This window comes from Eleutherodactylus coqui, chromosome 9 (genome assembly GCF_035609145.1).
Source record: "Eleutherodactylus coqui strain aEleCoq1 chromosome 9, aEleCoq1.hap1, whole genome shotgun sequence".
NCBI lineage: Eukaryota > Metazoa > Chordata > Amphibia > Anura > Eleutherodactylidae > Eleutherodactylus > Eleutherodactylus coqui.
Window position 1 is genome coordinate 114,329,300 of NC_089845.1, and position 21,643 is coordinate 114,350,942.

At 43.5% G+C, this 21,643-nt stretch overlaps 1 protein-coding gene across 1 annotated transcript; it reads right to left on the bottom strand.

Moving 5' to 3' along the window:
- Positions 1-449: 449 nt before the first annotated feature.
- LOC136578690 (rhodopsin, GQ-coupled-like) lies at positions 450-1,460 on the bottom strand. The gene has a single exon (XM_066578877.1). It carries the CDS (start codon positions 1,458-1,460, stop codon positions 450-452), a length of 1,011 nt encoding a protein of 336 aa, XP_066434974.1.
- Between the last annotated feature and the right edge of the window lie 20,183 nt (positions 1,461-21,643).

Genomic DNA, 21,643 nt, shown 5'->3' on the forward strand with positions numbered 1-21,643 from the left:
AATGGATAATACACTAGATAGAAGATGGACAGTGTTTACTATACATTGAGCAAGTGTTCCAAAAAAATAGACACATTTTGGCAGGACATTTTAGGAATCTGCCCGATACATTCATTCATACTGTACATGCAGTACACAGCCCCTTAGCTTCATTGGCTTGTATTGGAGATCTACTAAATCCACAGTTAATGGTCTTTGTATTTCGTAAGAACATAGGTGCATGCACCAATATACAACTGATATGTTAATTCCAGGCACTGCAAATGTAAAGCCCGTCAATGTGTTCCCTTTATACCAAATAGGCTTTGCAACTGTCTGTATCCCAGGAGCAAAGTCTCTGGAGTGTGAATAGCTTTAAAACTGGATCAGCCCTCATATCTAAGAAGATAATGTACATTCCTTTTATGCAAGACTTTTTGGTCCTTGTGGTACTAAGAACTTCTCTAGTCTCAATGCAGAGAGCTCCTACAGCACAAGCATCTCAAGGACTTGAAGATCTGCCGTGCCCCCTCGCGGAAGCGTTGGTCACATACACTGTAAATGATGACATTGCAGCAGCTATTGCTGGCAAGCATCCAAAAGGCAAAGAATGAGAAGGTACACCACTGATACCCCAATACGTTGCCCACCACAAACACTGCTATAGGGGTGAAGGAAGCAGTGAAGGCTATAGTCAGAGCCCCAATGGTCTTGGCAGCTTTAATATCAGAGAAGGAGACTCTAAGAGGCTCCTGGTCTGTCCCAGACAAGAGTTTTCTCCTACGAGTGTACTGATGAATGGTGGTCAGAGAAAGAGCATTGATTACCAGAGTGCCCCCTAACAAGCTGAAATCAAAAGCTGGAAAGAGCAAAAGTATCTGCCATACATGTGCTGGAGAAGATGGTGCCGGGGCATAATTGCACATTCTGCTGCAACGATTGTACTCCAACACTATACCACCATGGCTGGAAATGATGGGGATCATGGCAAGAAAGAAGCTGGCAGTCCAGGAGAGCAAGATGAGTAGCAATGTCCTCCTCCTGGTAATCACTACCTCCTTATGTAGGGGCTTCAGGATGGCAATGCTCCTTTCGATGGTCAATAGAAAAATGGTGCTTATGGACACCAAAGTGCATCCGGCAAAAACTGGACCAATGAGATAGCATGGGTGCCAGGATCCCACAAACAGCACCTCATATCCTTCGTCTGCCATGGAAGCATTGATGGAAAGCATTTTAATTTCCCCATATACAGAGAAAGGAACCACCAAGATGCCAAGAGCAAGGTCAGCCACTGCCAAGGAGGTCTTCAAGTAGCCCTGAGGTGTACGGAAGTGCTTGGTGGCCATAAAAACTGCTAGGATCACGGAATTCCCCAGCAGTATAGCCAGTATAAGGGCAACCATAAAGATGACTGTGAAGATCCGGTTCCCAGAAGAACAACAGCTACTACAGTTGGTGTGATTTAGTTCTGTGAGCATTCTTCCAAGGAGTCAGGGAGTCTGTGCACCTTGTGTTCTCCTCACTCTTCTCCCTATGGCTGACACCTCATCATCATCAGCACCACTCCTCCTCAGTTTTCTACTTCACTCATTCACTTTTCCTCGTGTTTCCCTATGTTTCTGTTGATAATGTAATCCCCATGTCTCCCCTCCATATCCCCTTGTGTACCAGCTAATCCCAATCATCCTCTGTTCTGCCTTTGCTTGTCTTCTGCCTCTATTATATCGAGTGCACATGTTGAGGTTATAATGTGTCACTGACTCTCTTACAGTAGCACAGTCTTTAGGTTATACCATATAGTGCCTATCAACTCATTGTAACTGCAGCAGATTTCACTCACCATGCCCCCTTGACTCTGCTACTTCATTGCATCTGATGCATCTTGTCCATCATCTTAAAGTAACAGCTCCATAATCCCTGAATGTCTCCATCACCTCCTTAGCTTTGCCCTGTGTCTTGCAATGTCCCACAGTCTCAGTCATCTAACACTTTCTTCTATTTCATTCACAAGTTTCTTCTTCTTTGCCTCTTTCCCAATGGGTTGTCCACCTTGTCCTCATCAATTCATCCTGAAAGTGATATAGGATATCAACTGTTCCTCGTGCTTCCTTGCTTTCTCTGTCCTTTGACGGAGATGCTGCAGACTCAGTCGTCACTTTGTCATGAGTGATCAGAGATGGAAATACATGCACACAGACTCTTTCTCTCCCCTCGGTAGATGAAGACGTGGACACTGAGCGCTGCGTAATACCGAGTGGAGATTATCTGCAGGCTTTTGTCAGTATCTGAGCAGCACGGGGAGGCACTAAAGAATTCAAGATGCTTGGGGGGACATCATCACCTCTGCTTAACAATGGCACTCACTGACCTAAATATACACATTTACAGTACTGAGCTGAAAAACTGATAACCGAGGCATCTAAAGTCCAGTCTGAACCTGGGGCGATGTGTTTTAGGAACCCAGTGATGAAATACAGCTAAATAAGCTTCAATTAGCGTAGCTGGAAAGATTTCCTGGCAATCAGCATCCCAATATACTCAATGTGTAGAAAAATAGAAAATTGACCACAGAAAACGACCACATGGTCCATCTAATCTGCCCTTATGTTATCCCTCTCTTAGGATAGATCTATGCTTATCCCAGGCAGCTTCCATTCATTTATTGTTGATTTTCCAACTACATCTGCTGGAAGTTTCTTCCAAGCATCTACTACTCTTTCAGTAAAATAACATTTTCTGACGTTGCTTCTGAACTCCCCCCAACTAATCTCAAGTTGTGCCCCCTTGTTCTAGTGTTCAGTTTCTAATAAATACACTTCCCTCCTGCATCTTATTTATACCTCTAACATATATAAAAGTTTCCATCATGACCCCCCTCTCCCTTATTTCCTCCTGTAACATACAGTATATAAAGATTTCAGCATGCCCCCCCTCCCTCTCCCTTCTTTACTCCAGGTGATACAAAATGCATTTGATAAGTCTTACCTGATAAATTTGGTTCTTGAGATCTTCCACTAATTGTTTTAAAGTCTTTGGACTCATTCAAAAACAAAGCCTGGTCTTCAGTGTCAGACTAACCAGTATTTCAAAAACTGCCAGCCTTATGGGGTTTTATTGTGCAGCATTGTGGAGAATATACCAAGAATGGTGTAATCGAGGAAAATTATTCGAGGAGCTACTGTGTAAATAAACAATTTATTGGCGAAAGGGGTCAGAGGTGGATGTCAAGAATCATTCTGTTGAACAGGTGGTGCAAAGTCAAGCAAATTGTAGCCAAGTACAATGTTGGTGCTCCAAATAACATATCCAAACACACAGTTTATCATTTTTTTAGCACGAATGCGCTTTAACTGCCAACAACCAGTTCCAGTACTATGGCCGACTAAAAGAAACGGAAAGACAAGACTCCTGTGCTTGAAAGAAAATAAAAATTGGATCACCGAGCAGTGAAGAAACATCACATGGTCAGACAAATCCAGATTTCTGCTGCACCATGTTGGTGGGAGGGTCACACCAACCAATTTGGCACAAGCAGCATAGATCAATGAACTTTTCCTGTCAACTTTTTGGAACATGTTAGTACCTCCATCTGATTTCTAGCAACTTCCAAAAGCTCACCTGTCCACATGACCAACATTCCTGCAAAATGATATCAAGACCAAGTTGAATCCATGCCATGCTAAAATTCTAAAGTCCAAAGAAGGTCCAATGTGCTACTAGGTAGGGGTCTCTAATAAAGTCATTATCCAGTGTATATGGGCTGAATGGAGATTTCAAACAATTTACATCATCTGGAACCAGAGAGCAACCAACTATGTACATTGACAAAGCAAACTAAAATTCATTTAAACCCTTGGCAACATTCAAGTGGGTTGTATGGTGCGTGCGGGTTGGATGGAATGGGCTCAGGAGACGAGACCACTTCATGCAAAGCAGATGTCGGCTGTCTTTGACAGCTGAAACCCATCTGCAATGGCTGCAATCAGAGATAACTTAGATCACAGCTGTTAACCATTTAGATACCGCTGTCAATTTAGGCAGTGGTATTTAAATGGCCCAACAGAGAGAGGGGACTCAGTCTGTCTCCTTAACACCTCCCACCCCGCAATGAGAGTGTGAGGTGCCATTTGGCTGTCTTGTATTTCTGCCTACGACAGGGCTTAAGAGAATAACAGCAGAAATATAATATCCTGAAATACTGAAGTAATGGAGTATATTGTAGTAGCAATGAAAAAAATCATTAATTCAAGGCCTCTATGGGGACTATGTAAAAAGTAAAGATAAGTGAAATAACACTTTTTTTATTACTAGATTGACCAGATGTTCGCTACATGAACATAAAACGTTTAGAAAAATGGTTGTTAATGTTTTAAGAACTGATTATTTTTATTGGCAAGGACTTCAGGGTAAACTATATTTTCAGTGTACCAACTTCCATCTTAGCGCACCCCTTGAATTGTTCCCTGCCCACAGCTTGGTCTTCCACATTTTGGGGACGTGGCAACACTCAAACTGGTAAGCACTTGATTAGAACGTCGCTTAGCAGCGGTTGACTCTCCCTAGCGGCTCTGTTGGCTGAAGCACAGCAGCACTGCTAGACTGACCATAGGAACTTTGACCTTCCCTGATAGGTCACTCACTGTATCAGACTCAAATTTTATGATTTTACGATTGCGGTGAGCATTTACCAAATCTAATGACACCAAAATCCTCCACCAAAGGTAACGCAAAGGGGTTAAAGTGTGGTGCAAGAAAAAGCCTGTAGGATTTTTTATATTAGATTATAAAGAAGAAATTAAAAGTTTAAAAAACTCCTTGTTGTATGTTTAAAAAAAAAAAAAAAATCAAACCCCCAAAAATAAATAAATATGTCTGTAAGGTTGCATTCAGACGACCGTATATCGGCCGGGTATTCACGCCGGCCGATATACGGCGTCTCTCTCTGCAGGGGGAGGAGGCTGGAAGAGCCAGGAGCAGTGCTCTGAGCTCCCGCCCCCTCTCTGCCTCCTCTCCACAGCCCTGCACTATTTTCAATGAGGAGAGGCGGGGCGGGGGCGGAGCTAATTCCCGGAACTTAGCCCCCCACTCCCCGTTCCGCCTCCTCTCACTGCAAATAGCGCAGCGGGGTGGAGAGGGGGTGGAGAGGAGGCAGAGAGGGGGCGGGAGCTCAGAGCACTCCTCCCGGCTTCTCCACTCTCCTCCCCTGCAGAGAGAGACGCCGTATGTCGGCCGGCGTGAATACCCACCCGATATATGGTCGTCTGAATGCACCCTAAAAGTCGGATTTCTTAAAATAACACTTATTCCGTACGGTAAACACCATCAGAAAAAACATACACAACTCAACGATTGAGCTTTTTTTGATTACTCAGTCTCCAAAATAAAATGCAAAAAAAAAGCTATTGAAAAAAAAAACATGTTCTCCGAACTGATGCCAGAGAGACAGCAGTTCATCCTGAAAAAAATAAGCCTTCACACAATCCCATCAACAGAGAACTAAAAGGTTATGACAATCCAAAGATGGCAACAGAAAGTAATATTTTTTAAATAAGATGTTTTATTTTTTAAAAGCAGTATGACAAAAATAAAAACTATTTACATCTGGATCCACAGAATGAAGTTATGTCGTTTTTCTGCAGTATGTACGCCATAAAAACAAGAGCCCCAAAAAGGTTGCAGTTGTTTTTTTTTTCAGTTTCACCTCACTGCAAAACCAGACACAACCTATGAGTAAGGCCTCCTTTACACGACCATATGCGTTTTTACGTTCACCCGTACGCAGCATATATACACATGAATGACTTTTTGACACGATCGACTCCTGATCCTTTTCAGCGTATTGAAAGCCATTTCATGGGGAGCTGCTATGTGAATGTTAAAAAATACGCAGAAGCGATGGCAAGCAATGATCGGCAGAAATCCTCGGAATTGTATTAAAATGCCTAATTAGGGCAGCTGTCTTCTTTTCCCAGCAGGGTAACTCCCTCCCCCTCCCTTTTTTCCAGCTGACATAGAAGTCTATAGGAGCTTGCTGCATATCACGTCGATAGATAGGGCAAGACCTACCTTTTCACGCGCCGTATAAAATATACGCCCGAAAATTGGTCGCGTATGTCCTATTTTTTCATGCGCATATATTTTACGCAGAAAAAAAATGTTTGTCTGAATAAAGCTATTGAAATCCAATGCTTCGCATAGTCGCGTTTTAAGTGATTTTTTATGTGTGGAAACACCTGCGTAAATACGGTCGTCTGAATAAGCCCTAAGAGTGCTGCTATTTCTGGATTTTTGCTGCCTTCTGCCGGAAATCTTGCAGGATTCTAGAATGCCTTTCAGTTACTGTGTGTGCCGCATACAAGCTGCAGACTATTAGATGTAGTGGATTATTAATGGGCAATTTTAACTTTTGCTTCTATTACTACAATTACTGCCAATTAATAGTGACAATGGTAATAACTGATACTGTATATTGATTGCGGTTAGCAGAGAGATTGATGGCATTTGTATCCCCACAGAGCAGGAGACTCTTACCTGCCTGCCATGAAGAACTGTACAGTTGATAATTAAAATTATGCTTTTTACGTAAAATTGTGGAAAATTTGATTATCTCACTATTTACAGTACATAATATCATCAAAATATTCAAAGAATCTGGAGAAATTCATGTTTACAACAGACAAAGCTGAATAATAGATGCTTGAGATCTACAGGTCCTCGGATGTCACTGCATTAAAAGCAGAGAATCACTGCGTGGGCTCAGGAATACTTCCAGAAATCATTGTTTGTGAACACAGTTTACAGTGCAATTTACAAATACAAGTTAAGGGCTTATTTAGACGACCGTATATCGGCTCGGTTTTCACGCCGAGCAGATATATGGTGTCCTTGTCTGCAGGGGGGAGGGGGGAAGAGCCAGGAGCAGGAACTGAGCTCCCGCCCCTCGCCACTATTTGCAATGGGAGGGGCGGTACGGGGGCAGAGCTAAGCGCTGAGACTTAGCTCCGCCCCTGTGTCGCCCCCTCCTATTGCTAATAGTGGCAAGGGGCAGAGAGAGGGCGGGAGCTCAGTTCCTGCTCCTGGCTCTTCCATCCTCCCCCCCTGCAGACAAGGGCACCGTATATCGGCTCGGTGTGAAAACCGAGCTGATATACGGTCGTCTAAATAAGCCCTAAAGCTCTAAAGAAGAAGCCTTTTATCAAGTCAATGCAGAAATGTTGGACTGAGGCAAAATGGAAAACTGTTCTGTGGTCAGATGAATCAAAATTAGAAATTCTTTTTGTAAACCATGGATGCCGTGTCCTGCAGACTTAAGAGGAGAGGCCTATGGCATGGGCAGTTTACACATCATGAAAGACACTATCGATGCTGAGCCGTATATATAGGTATTGGGACAACATATGTCCCATCCAGACAACGTCTCTCTCAGCGAAGGTCTTGCATATTTCCGCAAGATAATACTAAACTACATACTGCATGGCAAGATAATGCTAAATCGCAACAGCATGGCTTTGCATAAAAGCTGAACCGGCCGCCTGCAGTCCAGGCCTTTTACCAATAGAAAATATTTGGCGCATTATGAAAAGAAAATTTCGGCAAAGACGACCCGGGACTGTTGAGCCGCTAGAACATCAGACAAGATCGGGACAACATTGCTCTCCCAAAACTCGAGCAATTGGTCTCCTCACTTCCCAGAGATTTACAGACTGTTGTAGAAAGAAGGAGATGCTACACAACGGTAGACATGGCCCTGCCCCAACTTTTGTGAGATGTGTTGCTGCCATCAATTTCTTAAAATGTCTGCACCTTCTGCTATGTGTTCTGTTGTGCATAAAATATGGTTATATGAGATTTCTAAATCATTGCATTCTTCTTTTTATTTACATTTTACACAGCATCCCAACTTTTTTGGAATTGGGGGTGTATTCTCTTTAGGTGTTTTTTTTTTTGTTTAGATACTTAACTCCTTAGTGGCAAGCCTATTTTGTGCCTTTAAGGGGTCACTTTATGTTAAATTTCAGAAATGTATTGGAAACACTGGAGCACTAAGCCCAACTTACTAGTATACTGTAAAAAGCCAATCATCGCCAATGACCATGCCTCACGAGCTCTGCCCCCATGATATGTACAGTGATGGTCCATATCTCCACTGCTCCAGGCCTGACGTGACTGCTAATAGAGGGGCATGTGAGCAAACCTGTCCACCAGTGGCCTTCATTGAATAATGATGCAAACAGTGCGGGAAATTTTGTAGCTTTTTATATTTTACTACTTTTGCACAATGAAAAAACGTAAATATTTATCAATGAAGCTGTATAAGGGATTATTTTTTTAGCTATTTGGATTTGATTTTTTTAAGTCAGACAGGCCACATAGCAGCAATTTTGCAGCATTCCAGCATTCACTGTACAGGAAAAATAGTATGGCAATAAGAAACTTACAGTATATAGATTTTACATATTCATTACTTTCAAATTCAAAACAAGTACATACAAATCCACCGCTCAGGATTCTAACTGATATTGGACCAGCTGTGATTATGGACAGAGTCAGAAACAGACAGCTCTGCCCATAGTGTAGCAACCCAGATTGGTACTGCTGGCGCAGCTCAAATTGAGTTGCTGAATTTTACATTAGTCACAAAGGCCGAATGCCCATGGACGGAATATCGCTGCAAAATTCGCGGACAGACACCTGGCACAAGTTCCGCAGCAATGTCTGTCCATAGACATGCTGTGTTAAACGATTCTCCCCTGCCCACAAGCGGAAATCAACTATGATTCTCCACTCGCAGGGGAGAATTGCAGCATGTTCTATTTTGTGTGGAAAATGGCATGGGTGGCTTCCATTGCAGTCAATGGAAGCCATCCATCCCGTGATACTTCCGCTATGAGCACTGCAGAAGTATCACGGGAGTCCGCGTCACAGCCCAACACCGGCGCGGTATGTGCCGCATTGCGCATGCATGTCGGCTCGATACACCTGCAGGTAATGAGGAAGCTGGGTATATCTGCAGGTAATGAGACAGCTGGATACACCTGCAGGGAATGAGGGAGATGGATACACCTGCAGGGAATGAGGGAGATGGATACACCTGCAAGGAATGAGGGAGATGGGTACACCTGCAAGGATCGAGAGAGCTGGATACACCTGCAGGGAATGAGGAAGCTGGATACACCTGCAGGGAATGAGGAAGCTGGATACACCTGCAGGAAATGAGGAAGCTGGATACACCTGCAGGAAATGAGGAAGCTGGATACACCTGCAGGTAATGAGGCAGCTGGATACACCTGCAGGTAATAAGGAAGCTGGATACACCTGCAGGGAATGAGGCAGCTGGATAGACCTGCAGGGAATGAAGGAGCTGGATGCACCTGCAGGGAATGAGGAAGCTGGATACACCTGCAGGTAATAAGGCAGCTGGATACACCTGCAGGGAATGAGGCAGTTGGATACACCTGCAGGGAATGAGGCAGCTGGATACACCTGCAGGGAATGAGAGAGCTGGATACACCTGCAGGGAATGAGAGAGCTGGATACTCCTGCATGGAATGAGGGAGCTGGATACACCTGCAGGGAATGTGGGAGTTAGATACACCTGCAGGGAATAAGGACGTTAGATACACCTGCAGGGAATGAGACAGCTGGATACACCTGCAGGGAATGAGACAGCTGGATACACCTGCAGGGAATGAGACAGCTGGATACATCTGCAGGGAATGAGGCAGCTGGATACACCTGCAGGGAATGACGCAGTTGGATATACCTGCAGGAAATGAGGAAGCTGGATGCACCTGCAGGGAATGAGGCAGCTGGATACACCTACAGGGAATGAGGCAGCTGTATACACCTGCAGGGAAAGGGGGAGCTGGATACACCTGCAGGGAACGAGGAAACTGGATACACCTGCAGGGAATGAGAGAGCTGTATACACCTGCAGGTAATGAGACAGGTGGATACACCTGCAGGTAATGAGGCAGCTGGATACACCTGCAGGGAATGAGGGAGCTGGATATACCTGTAGGGAATAAGAGAGCTGTATACACCTGCAGGTAATAAGGAAGCTGGATACACCTGCAGGGAATGAGGCAGCTGGATACACCTGCAGGGAATGAGGCAGCTGGATACACCTGCAGAGAATTAGGCAGCTGGATACACCTGCAGGTAATGAGGCAGCTGGATACACCTGCAGGTAATGAGGGAGCTGGATACACCTGCAGGGAATAATTTATCTGAACCAGGCCACAATGTAAGAGATTTAAATGTCTTAATACTTAAACGTTAATTTAAGAAGGACAGGGGGGAAAGTATGAGCATTCACACGGGTAAGACCTTTCCAATAATTTACCCAAGGACTACATAGTGGAAATACTGCATTAAAAAAAAGTCAAATTTCGCAACATTCATGCAGAATTTGAATCAAAATCAGCAGATCTGCAGCTGACTTTGTCTGCAGCTCCTCCCACCCCACAATCAGCAGCCCACCACTGCAGCACACAGTGCGGCCCCCCGACTGGGAACTGCTACTAAGCGCTGCAGCCGCCATGAATTCATGAATGAGTGTGAGTGAGAGCTGCCTCTGATTGGTCAGGCTGTGACCAATCAGAGGCAGCTCATTCAGCAGGCGGGGATTTTAAATCCCCGGCTGCTGAATACTACTCACAGCTGTTCAGAGCAGTTCAGGAGGACTGTCGCCGGCTGCGCTGAACTCCGTTTGCCGGGACCAGATGAGTATACACTACCGTTCAAAAGTTTGGGGTCACATTGAAATGTCCTTATTTTTGAAGGAAAAGCACTGTACTTTTCAATGAAGATAACTTTAAACTAGTCCTAACTTTAAACAAATGCACTCTATACATTGCTAATGTGGTAAATGACTATTCTAGCTGCAAATGCCTGTTTTTTTGTGCAAAATCTACAAAGGTGAATAGAGGCCCATTTCCAGCAACTATCACTCCAGTGTTCTAATGGTACAATGTGTTTGCTCATTGGCTCAGAAGGCTAATTGATGATTAGAAAACCCTTGTGCAATCATGTTCACACATCTGAAAACAGTCTAGCTCGTTACAGAAGCTACAAAACTGACCTTCCTGTGAGCAGATTGAGTTTCTGGAGCATCACATTTGTGGGGTCAATTAAACGCTCAAAATGGCCAGAAAAAGAGAACTTTCATCTGAAACTCGACAGTCTATTCTTGTTCTTAGAAATGAAGGCTATTCCATGCGAGAAATTGCTAAGAAATTGAAGATTTCCTACAACGGTGTGTACTACTCCCTTCAGAGGACAGCACAAACAGGCTCTAACCAGAGTAGAAAAAGAAGTGGGAGGCCGCGTTGCACAACTAAGCAAGAAGATAAGCACATTAGAGTCTCTAGTTTGAGAAACAGACGCCTCGCAGGTACCCAACTGGCATCTTCATTAAATAGTACCCGCAAAACACCAGTGTCAACATCTACAGTGAAGAGGCGGCTGCGGGATTTTGGGCTTCAGGGCAGAGTGGCAAAGAGAAAGCCATATCTGAGACTGGCCAATAAAAGAAAAAGATTAAGATGGGCAAAAGAACACAGACATTGGACAGAGGAAGACTGGAAAAAAGTGTTGTGGACGGATGAATCCAAGTTTGAGGTGTTTGGATCACAAAGAAGAACGTTTGTGAGACGCAGAACAAATGAAAAGATGCTGGAAGAATGCCTGACGCCATCTGTTAAGCATGGTGGAGGTAATGTGATGGTCTGGGGTTGCTTTGGTGCTGGTAAGGTGGGAGATTTGTACAGGGTAAAAGGGATTCTGAATAAGGAAGGCTATCACTCCATTTTGCAACGCCATGCCATACCCAGTGGACAGCGCTTGATTGGAACCAATTTCATCCTACAACAGGACAATGACCCTAAACACACCTCCAAATTGTGCAAGAACTATTTACAGCAGAAGCAGGCAGCTGGTATTCTATCGGTAATGGAGTGGCCAGCGCAATCACCAGATCTGAACCCCATTGAGCTGTTGTGGGAGCAGCTTGACCGTATGGTACGCCAGAAGTGCCCATCCAACCAATCCAACTTGTGGGAGATGCTTCTAGAAGCGTGGGGTGCAATTTCACAAGCTTACCTCAACAAATTAACAGCTAGAATGTCAAAGGTGTGCAATGCTGTAATTGCTGCAAAAGGAGGATTCTTTGACGAAAGCAAAGTTTGATGTAAAAACAATGTTATTTCAAATACAAATCATTATTTCTAACCTTGTCAATGTCTTGACTCTATTTTCTATTCATTTCACAACGCATGGTGGTGAATAAGTGTGACTTTTCATGGAAAACACAAAATTGTTTGGGTGACCCCAAACTTTTGAACGGTAGTGTATATATTTTTTTTATTTTTACACATTTCTGGATGAATTGCAGGGAAGGGCTTATATATTTAAGCCCTTCCCGACAATTCATCCCGCGATCGCTGGCAGCCCATTGCTTTCAATGGAGCCGGCTGTATTGCCGGCTCCATTGAATTCAATGGGCTAACATCGTTCTGCCGGGACAAGGTGAGTATATATATTTTTTATTTTTACACATTTCTAGATGAATTGCAGGGAAGGGCTTATATATTTAAGCCCTTCCCGACAATTGATCTCGCGATCGCCGGCAGCCCATTGCTTTCAATGGAGCCGGCTGTATTGCCGGGTCCATTGAATTCAATGGGCTAACATCGTTCTTCTCTGCCACAGCTGTTACAGCTGTGGAAGAGGAGAACGATCTTTATGCTGACAGTGTGTGTGTGTGGGGGGTCTCACTCTTGCCACTATTGTGGCTTAATAGTGGGACCTGGGAACTTGAGATGCAGCCCAACATGTAGCTCCTCGCCTGCCCTATCCGTTTCTGTGTCGTTCCCATCACTTTCTTGAATTTCCCAGGTTTTCACAAATGAAAACCTTAGCGAGCATGGGCGATATACAAAAATGCTCGAGTCGCCCATTGACTTCAATGGGGTTCGTTACTCGAAACGAACTCTCGAGCATCACTGAAAGTTCGACTCGAGTAACGAGCACTCGAGCATTTTGGTGCTCGCTCATCTCTACCTGTGATGTTTCACCCCACATACAATATCTTGATTTAACTTTTAGCGCTTTGAATAGTAAAAAAAAGGTCTTTATTGGATTCAGGCGCTAATACATTCCATAGCGACAGGTGTATTAGCGCATGCACCCATGTGTTTAAGCCCTTAAATGTTGTGCTTTTTTTCTCTCAGTGCTTAAATTGTTATCTATCTGACAAAGGTGCCTCAGTACTCTGGAAGCTTGCAAATATCATTTTTTGGGTTAGCCAAAAGTGGTATCACCTCTATAATACTTTTGTATTTTTTATCTCCCTAATATTCACACTCAATTTTGAAACATCTTCCCAAAAATGTTACTTTTTTAATGGTGATTTTGATTTTCTGTCTAATATAAATATATTTGGCACAAAACTTAGTTGCCTTAAATGTATTTATAACCCCTTAATGGCAAAACTGATTTTAACCTTAAAGGGGTTGTCCCGCGGCAGCAAGTGGGTCTATACACTTCTGTATGGCCATAATAATGCACTTTGTAATGTACATTGTGCATTAATTATGAGCCATACAGAAGTTATAAAAAGTTTTATACTTACCTGCTCCGTTGCTGGCGTCCTCGTTCCCATGGAGCCGACTAATTTTCGCCCTCCGATGGCCAAATTAGCCGCGCTTGCGCAGTCCGGGTCTTCTGCAGTCTTCTATGGGGCCGCTCGTGTAGAATGCCGGCTCCGTGTAGCTCCGCCCCGTCACGTGCCGATTCCAGCCAATCAGGAGGCTGGAATCGGCAATGGACCGCACAGAAGCCCTGCGGTCCACGGAGACAGAGGATCCCGGCGGCCATCTTCAGCAGGTAAGTATGAAGACGCCGGACCGCCGGGATTCAGGTAAGCGCTGTGCGGGTTGTTTTTTTAACCCCTGCATCGGGGTTGTCTCGCGCCAAACGGGACAACCCCTTTAAGAACCAGTAAGTCATTTCTCCTTTTGTGTTCCACTGGTTCTAACTTTTTTTTTGTCAGTGTAGCTATATGACAACTTGTGTTTTGTGGGATGAGTTTTAGTTTTATAGAAACCAATTTTGGGTACATATAATATATTGAATAATTTTTATTAAGTTTTTTGCTTTGGGGTAATGGAAAATAGACTTGGTGCTTTAGGCAGGTGACTGGTTCTCTTTAAAGCCTTGTGTAAAGGAAATAAACGTTCAATTTTTTTTTCTGTAAAAACATTTAGATGCTACAGTCAGCAGTGATTGCAGCATTTGCAGGGTTAAATGGTGTAGATGAGAGATTAGATGAGCAAGTCCTCATTTTTCCACTACTTTTCTGAGAGAAGAAAACCCCTTTGTGACAATCAGAGAGCAAATATGTTCTCTGATTAATGGTGGTGATAACATGAGCAAAATGTCATTTTCCCCCTCCCCTGGGGCAGGAAAATGTGAAGGAGAATCACAGAGCTTCTCTGCTGCTGGTCTCCCCTCCCTCTCTCTCTGTTCTGCACACCCACTGAAAATCACAGCTGTAAATTCAGTATTCATGACTACAAACAGCTGTAGCTCTGGTTCTTTAAGTGCTAATGACATGCCTTTGGTGTCATTTTAAAGCCAAGCGTCTTGGCACCAAAGGCATGTCAGCAGCACTGATAGTACTAAAGCTGCAATCTTTTAAACTAAAATGAGCTCAGTTCATCTAAAACTGCAATATCTTTTTCCTACAGAGCAAGCTAACAAACTGAGCTCATCCAAAACTATTGAGGGTTATTCAAGAGTTTTTAACATCACATGAAGTTTTTGGGGATAACATGGTACCACGGTACTTTTGCTAACTTTTCAGAAAGTACATATATATATATACACCATATTTATAAAGCCCCCTATCTGGCAAGTATTTGAAACAGTTCGGAGTCAAACATGGATGCCAAAAATGACTCATACCCTGCTACAATGTAGATCACTGGGTGGTGGTTAGCAGGTAAAGAAGAATTGGTAAATGAAGGATATTAAAGAAATGTATTACTTTCTATAGACCAAATCACCAACAGAGAGATATAGACAGAGAGAGGGAAATAGGGTCCTTTTAGATGAGACAATTTATCGTTTGAATGAGCTCGTGGATGATTTAGTGAATCCTGCACTGAGCAGGGGGTTGGACCCGATGACCCTGGAGGTCCCTTCCAACTCTACCAGTCTATGAATGACATCAGCATTCGCCTGGGTAGCCTGTTTAGACAGACAGATACAACATTGACTCGTTCAAAGGAAAAATCATTCTGAATCGTTCAGTCTTTCACATTTTTTGTGTAAGTGAATGAGAATGACTGAATGAGTGCTGTATAAGCGGAACGATAAATGAACAAGCCAACTATGATTTTTATGCCTGCATAAAATGAATGCCAAGCGATAAACAAATGATTGTTGTTTAGTCATTGGCACGTTCACCTTTGCTCGTTTCAATGATTTTTTGAATGATAACACTGGGGAACACAATTTCTGGTGACTGAGATGTTAGAATTTTTTGGGATCATCATAGATCCTGAAAATGACTTTAGTTTTTCTCCTTTAGGTCTGCTTATCAAGATACAACATATGTCCATATAAATGTATACATGTGCACAAATTGTATTTTATATGCAATGACTGCTGATCAAAATCTGAAGGTAAAAAGATAAATCCCAAGCAGCCTTGAATACGAACAACAAAGCAAAAGTTTCTTAATTGGGATGTCGATGAAAGTACATTTTTGTGATTTCCTGCGATGAGATGTTCCTAGACAGTCGCGCTGGATGTTCCACCAGTAGTCCACCATCATATATGTATCCCATCGTTCGCAGTCCTGTTATTCCACGTTCACCAGTAGTCGGCCATCATATGTGTATCCCATTGTCCGCAGTCCTGTTCTTCCACGGTCACCAGTAGTCTACCATCATATGTGTATCCCATTGTTCGCAGTCCTGTCCTTCCACGGTCACCAATAGTTCGCCATCATATGTGTATACCATTGTCTGCAGTCCTGTTCTTCCACAGTCACCAGTAGTCCGCCATCATATGTGTATCCCATCGTCCGCAGTCCTGTTCTTCCACGGTCACCAGTAGTCCACTATCATATGTGTATCCCATGGTCCGCAGTCCTGTTCTGCCACAGTCACCAGTAGTCGGCCATCATATGTGTATCCCATCGTCCGCAGTCCCTTTTCATCACTTACAATCACCAACACAATTTTGAAATCAATCCAAAATTACTGCAGGTCCCGCAATTTAATGTTCATGTTACACCCAAATGTTCAAAACCAGAAGTTAGCGTATTCTCCACAAGTTCACCAGACTTTATGGCCTTATAGTTCCCAACCAAAAGCTTTACAACAATACAAAACAATGACTGCGCCTCAAAGTTGTCCACTGATCTTAGAAATGTCGGCCTTTCATGAGTTCCCGATTTTGTGGTCCATTGAATTTATCTGCTTTTAGCTTCTCCATGTTCATGGAAGGAAAATCTACATTTGTAGCTAAAACACCTTCCAATTTTCTTCAGAATCTTTAGACGTTGTTTCCTCAAACCAAGCTTGCTTTGCAGCGGTGGCGATATATATCCTATGTACGAATAGTAAGCAAATGCTGGCGGCGAAATAAAGTAAATATAACAAAAATAGATAATGATATCCGGAATCTCTCAAAAAGTAGAGCTCAAGAATTAAATTGCAAGGGTTGTGCTGGCTGGGATCTGTTGTACCACATAGGTTTCTAGCAGCACAGCCCCACAGGTGTGGAATGATTGAGCTGGCTGGGTGTTGTGGTTTCCTGCTAGCCAATCACCATCGGCCTGGTTGCAGTTAAATATCCTCTCTTTGTAAGAGGAAGCTGGTTTTCCTTCACTCTAGGGGTTTTTGGTCTTGCATGCCTATATATGTGTTATGTGGGTGAACAGTTCTGTGTCCAGTGTTTGTGCAGGTGGCGAGACATTAGGTGTGGATAGCCCTGTTCTGTGTTTATGGTGTAAACAGCGTCATGTTCTGTATGTCTGTGCTGGTGGTTAGACATGAGGAGTGAACAATCCTGTTCTGTGGATAGTGTGCACAGGGGCTAGTCCAGTGTATGTGCAGGTGGCCATACATTAGGTGTGGATAGCCCTGTTCTGTGTATATGGTGTGAACAGTGTCATGTTCTGTATGTCTGTGCAGGTGGCTAGACATGAGGAGTGAACTGTCCTGTTCTATGTGGTTGTGTGTCTGGCATGCTAACCCTGTGTATTGCTGTGTGATTTGTGTTCTGTGTGCCAGTCTGTTCTGGTTCTGTGTATTAACCCTTCTGTATATTAACCCAGAGATAGTCAGGACCGAGGTTCCAGCGTGGGCTGCCTTTATCGAGATGACCGCCTTGCTTATTAGGTAGGGTCCTGCCCTTCTCCCTGCAGCTTGGAGTCAGTTGTCTTGCTAGTGTAGGGACCCGCAAGACGAGGAGCCTTGATCGTGGCTTGCAGGCTTACGTATTTTGGCCAATATACAAACCAATACCTCATACTTTTATGTTGTCAGTTGGTTCCTGTTTGTTTCCTGGTCATGTTCATCTGGGGGTGGGGGTGGGGGGGGGGTGTTTGCCCACATGAACGTAACAGAAATGGATGGTATTTTCAGAATCAGCGGCAAAAATATACCTAGAATAAGATCAAACATTCCTGGCACCATGAAAATTTTTTTCTTTGTTCCGTGTAATCGTGAGTGTTCTCAGCAAGAGAAATCAAGCAATCTGTTGCGTCCTAAGAACGTGTAACCTCAATAACATAAATACATAGTAACATAGTATGTAAGGCCGAATGAAGACAATGTCCATCTAGTCCAGCCTGTCTATCCTACTGTGTTGATCCAGAGGAAGGCAAAAAACCCCAAGGCCAGAAGCCAATTAGCCCTTTTGGGGGAAAAATTCCTTCACGACTCCCTAATGGCAATCAGACTGTTCCCTGGATCAACCCCTAATAGTTCCTACCTGTCTATATACCAGGATTGACACTTAACCTAATATTTATATCCTGTAATATCCTTCTTCTCCAGAAAGACATCAAGCCCCCTTTTAAACTCCTCTATGGATTTTGCCATCACCACTTCCTCCGGTAGAGAGTTCCACAGTCTAACTGCTCTTACAATCAAAGGCACAACTGTGCAAAAGGAAACAAAAACTAAAGGGGAATGCTCTCTCCATCGTCCCCTAACCCGGGAGGGGACCCTGCCTACTCGGCAGACCGACCGTGCTGATAAGTGCAAGCCTGCACTCGAACCTGGGCCACTGACCAGTCCCTAACTGGGAGCCCTAGCGCAAAACAAAAGGAGAAACAAAACCAAACCAAACAGTAAAGAACTTAGCTTAATATGCAGAGCTTCCACCACTCTGTGTTGCTCCGACGCTGTCCAACATAGGACTGAAGTGAATTGACCAGCACAGGAGTAACAGTTAGCACTGCTTAAATAGGAGCAGAGCTGCTTAGCACCAGGTGCTGAATGACATTAATCTTGCAACCACCACACCTCTCAGCTCCAGGTGAGGTAGAAATGCTGCTAAACCCTGGTCTGGCCTGGAAGCAAGGTGGGAACCCCAGAACGGCTGCAACACAATCTTGTAGATATGATACCTTTTAATAGCTAACAAAAAGATAAGAGGTTGTAGCAAGCTTTCAAGCCTACTTCTTCTTCAGGCTAAGGCAGAGTCCTAAATAGGTTCAAAATCTCGTGGCAACATCATGTATTTTTGTTAGCCATATAAAGATATCATATCTACAAGATTACTTGGTTTCTCTTACTGGGAACACACACATTATGCTCTACTGGCTAATACCGTACCAAACTTTTTTCTTTAAACCAGTGTTATTGTTCACTTTTGCTCGTTTCAACAATTTTTTTGAACGATAATTGCTCTGTCTAAGAGGGCCTTTAGATAGAGAGAGATAGAGATTGACATGAGATTGCTAATTATAGAAAAAGCCACTATTAAATAGATATAGTTCGGTATTGTCATTCAGATATGAGAATCACTGTGATTTGCAGAAAACGGATTCTAAAAAATATCAGTAAACAGTAAGACACATGGCAGAGACATGCGTCACTAACGTGTGGCACCTACACACCCACACTGTACTGACTTCTACTGCAGTTAAAGTGCCTTGTTATTGTACACTTATTCCTGATGAATGCATTCAAGTTTTTTTTTTTCAATTAGTGTTAGAAAAATGTCATGAAGTAGCCAATCCACATCCCTTGTTCTGTTCCCAGCATAGAAACCTCAAAAGTATTTTGAAGAGGCGAGTGCGCAGCGCATTACAATAGAGGTGGATAAATGGGCTGCTATGAGCGTGCTTTACTTACAATAAATATTTCAGCAATGAAAAGAAACTGCTTTGAAATCTTTTACTAATGTAGTGCAGCAGCGATCCGGCCATCGATACCCCCCTGTATCGTTTTGTGTGTTTCTTCACTTTATTGTCTTAGAACAAAACCTATCTTCTATATAGTGCAGTAAGATGCAAAATACAAATCACAAGAACGGCATCATAAGTTGCTTTAATTACAGTCATGTCAATGATTGTTAACTGCTTAAGGCCGCTTCCACACGGGCGAATTTATCATGCAATTTTGTCGCAATGCGACAGCGCTACAAACCGCATGTATGTACAGCCCATGCTTTCCTACGGGTTCTTCCACATTAGCAATGTTCTGTAGCCTGCAAAATTGAGAGAATACAAAATCGTGGCATGCTCTATACGGCCGCGATTTGCAATTTTTTGTAGCCCATGTTTCCCTTCCTTTCTGTTGCATCGCATGAAAACGCGATTTTCGTGCGGTGCAATGCAACTTTTACTGTAGGAAATTCTACTGTAAAAGCCCTAGCTGGGGTGAAAGAAAAACAAAAAGGAATGCTACATCTCCTAAGGGGCACTGTCATCTCCAGCGTAGGTCTTCTCTTCACATCCAGCACTTGTCTTCAGTCTTCTGCCAGCTCTTAGAAGATCGAAATCGCTGCCTACAGGAAGGGCTGGCGGTAATTGGTTCTTGGCGCCAGGGCTCAGCCGATCAGAGCCAGTGCTTGATGAACTAATCATAGTCATGCAATGAATGAATAAATGGCTGTAATTGCTTCACCAAGCGCCGGCTCTGATTGGCTGAGCCACAGCGCTTGCGAACCAGTCACAGACAGCCCTTCCTGGAGGCGGGGATTTTGATCCTCCAATACAGGAAGGGCTGGCAGAAGACTGAAGACAAGCGCCAGAGATGACAGCGCTTCTTAGGTGATGTATTAATATAATTTTTTTTTACTGCAGCTAGGGCTTATTTTCGTGGTAGGGCTTATATTTCAACTTCCACCTGAAAATCCTCGCACGTGGTGCTACAAAGCCAAGCAATATCACCGCAGCAAAATGCAACAATATCGCACAGAACACAGATTGGATATTGCTGTGATTAGCTTGCGGAGATATTGTTGTTGCCCTGTGGAAGCTGCCTTTGGGGTATGCTCACATGTTGTGGATTTGCTGTGGATTTTCACCGTAGTGGGTGGGATTTCTTAAATCCAATGCTTGCACTATAAATGCTGTGTGAACAAACCATAAGAATGCGGACTAGTTTGGCACTTTATAATGCAGCGATTTTTGCTTTTTCGTTTCTGCATTTCAATTTTTTTTTCATGGACATATAGCCCCCTAAAAAACAAAAAGTAACTACTGCAGTGACAGATCCCCTGTGCCGAAAACGTCGTCATGCGGCTGGGAGTGATACTGTGATGCCAGTCTGTTTCTGCGTCACAGCTATCACGTCACACTGAAGAGCCGTGACAGTAACCCCCCTCCGAGGAGAGACCTCAGGACCACTAGGGCCAGGTTTAGGAGGATTCAATCTGTGAAATCTCTCAACAAGATAGTCAGCATTGACTGGAACCCAAATTCTCTCTTTAGGACTGCATCTCTGGCATGATAATTTTATTTGTTGCAATAAATTACATAATTTTTGTTTTTTGTCCTTTTAAATCATAAAATCCCTTTTCATGTTTGGTGCTACTGCATTTAAAGACCCATAACTTATTATTTTCCCCTTACCGATGAAACACTTAATTGGGTTGTCCCACTTCTAGCTTTTTTGCTGCAGGAAGCAGACAGCTCCATACATTGTGCAGTGGCCTGGATTGGTACTGCAGGCTGAGTCCTATCGAAGTGAATGTTACTCAGCCTGCAGTACCAACAGGGGCCACTGCACAATATACGGAACTGTCTGCTTCAGCCAAACAGCTACAATGGGAGAACCCCTTTAACCTCTATCCTGTGGATTGGGGATACATTTTATACTTGGCACAATGCTTTCAAGTATTGAACATCCTCTCACAAGGGACCCCATATTAGACTTGTGCATTGCTTTATGATTGGTATACCACAAACTGCTCTGTTCTGTATGGACAGGTGTGTCTTCGCTTCCATACACACATCCATACAGTGATTCTGTGGACAGGTTATATACATTAAAGTTTATGTACACAGAGCGTCCATACAGAAGAGTGTACATTACATACTTTGTACTCTAAGCCAAATTAAATCTAATTCCTAAATAACTTTTAAAGTAACAAGCTAAAGTGAATGGGAGCTACGGAAGCGGCATGGCAC

Coding starts and splice junctions, on each gene's coding strand:
- LOC136578690 (XM_066578877.1), bottom strand. CDS start 1,460: ATGCTCACAGAACTAAATCACACCAACTGTAGTAGCTGTTGTTCTTCT.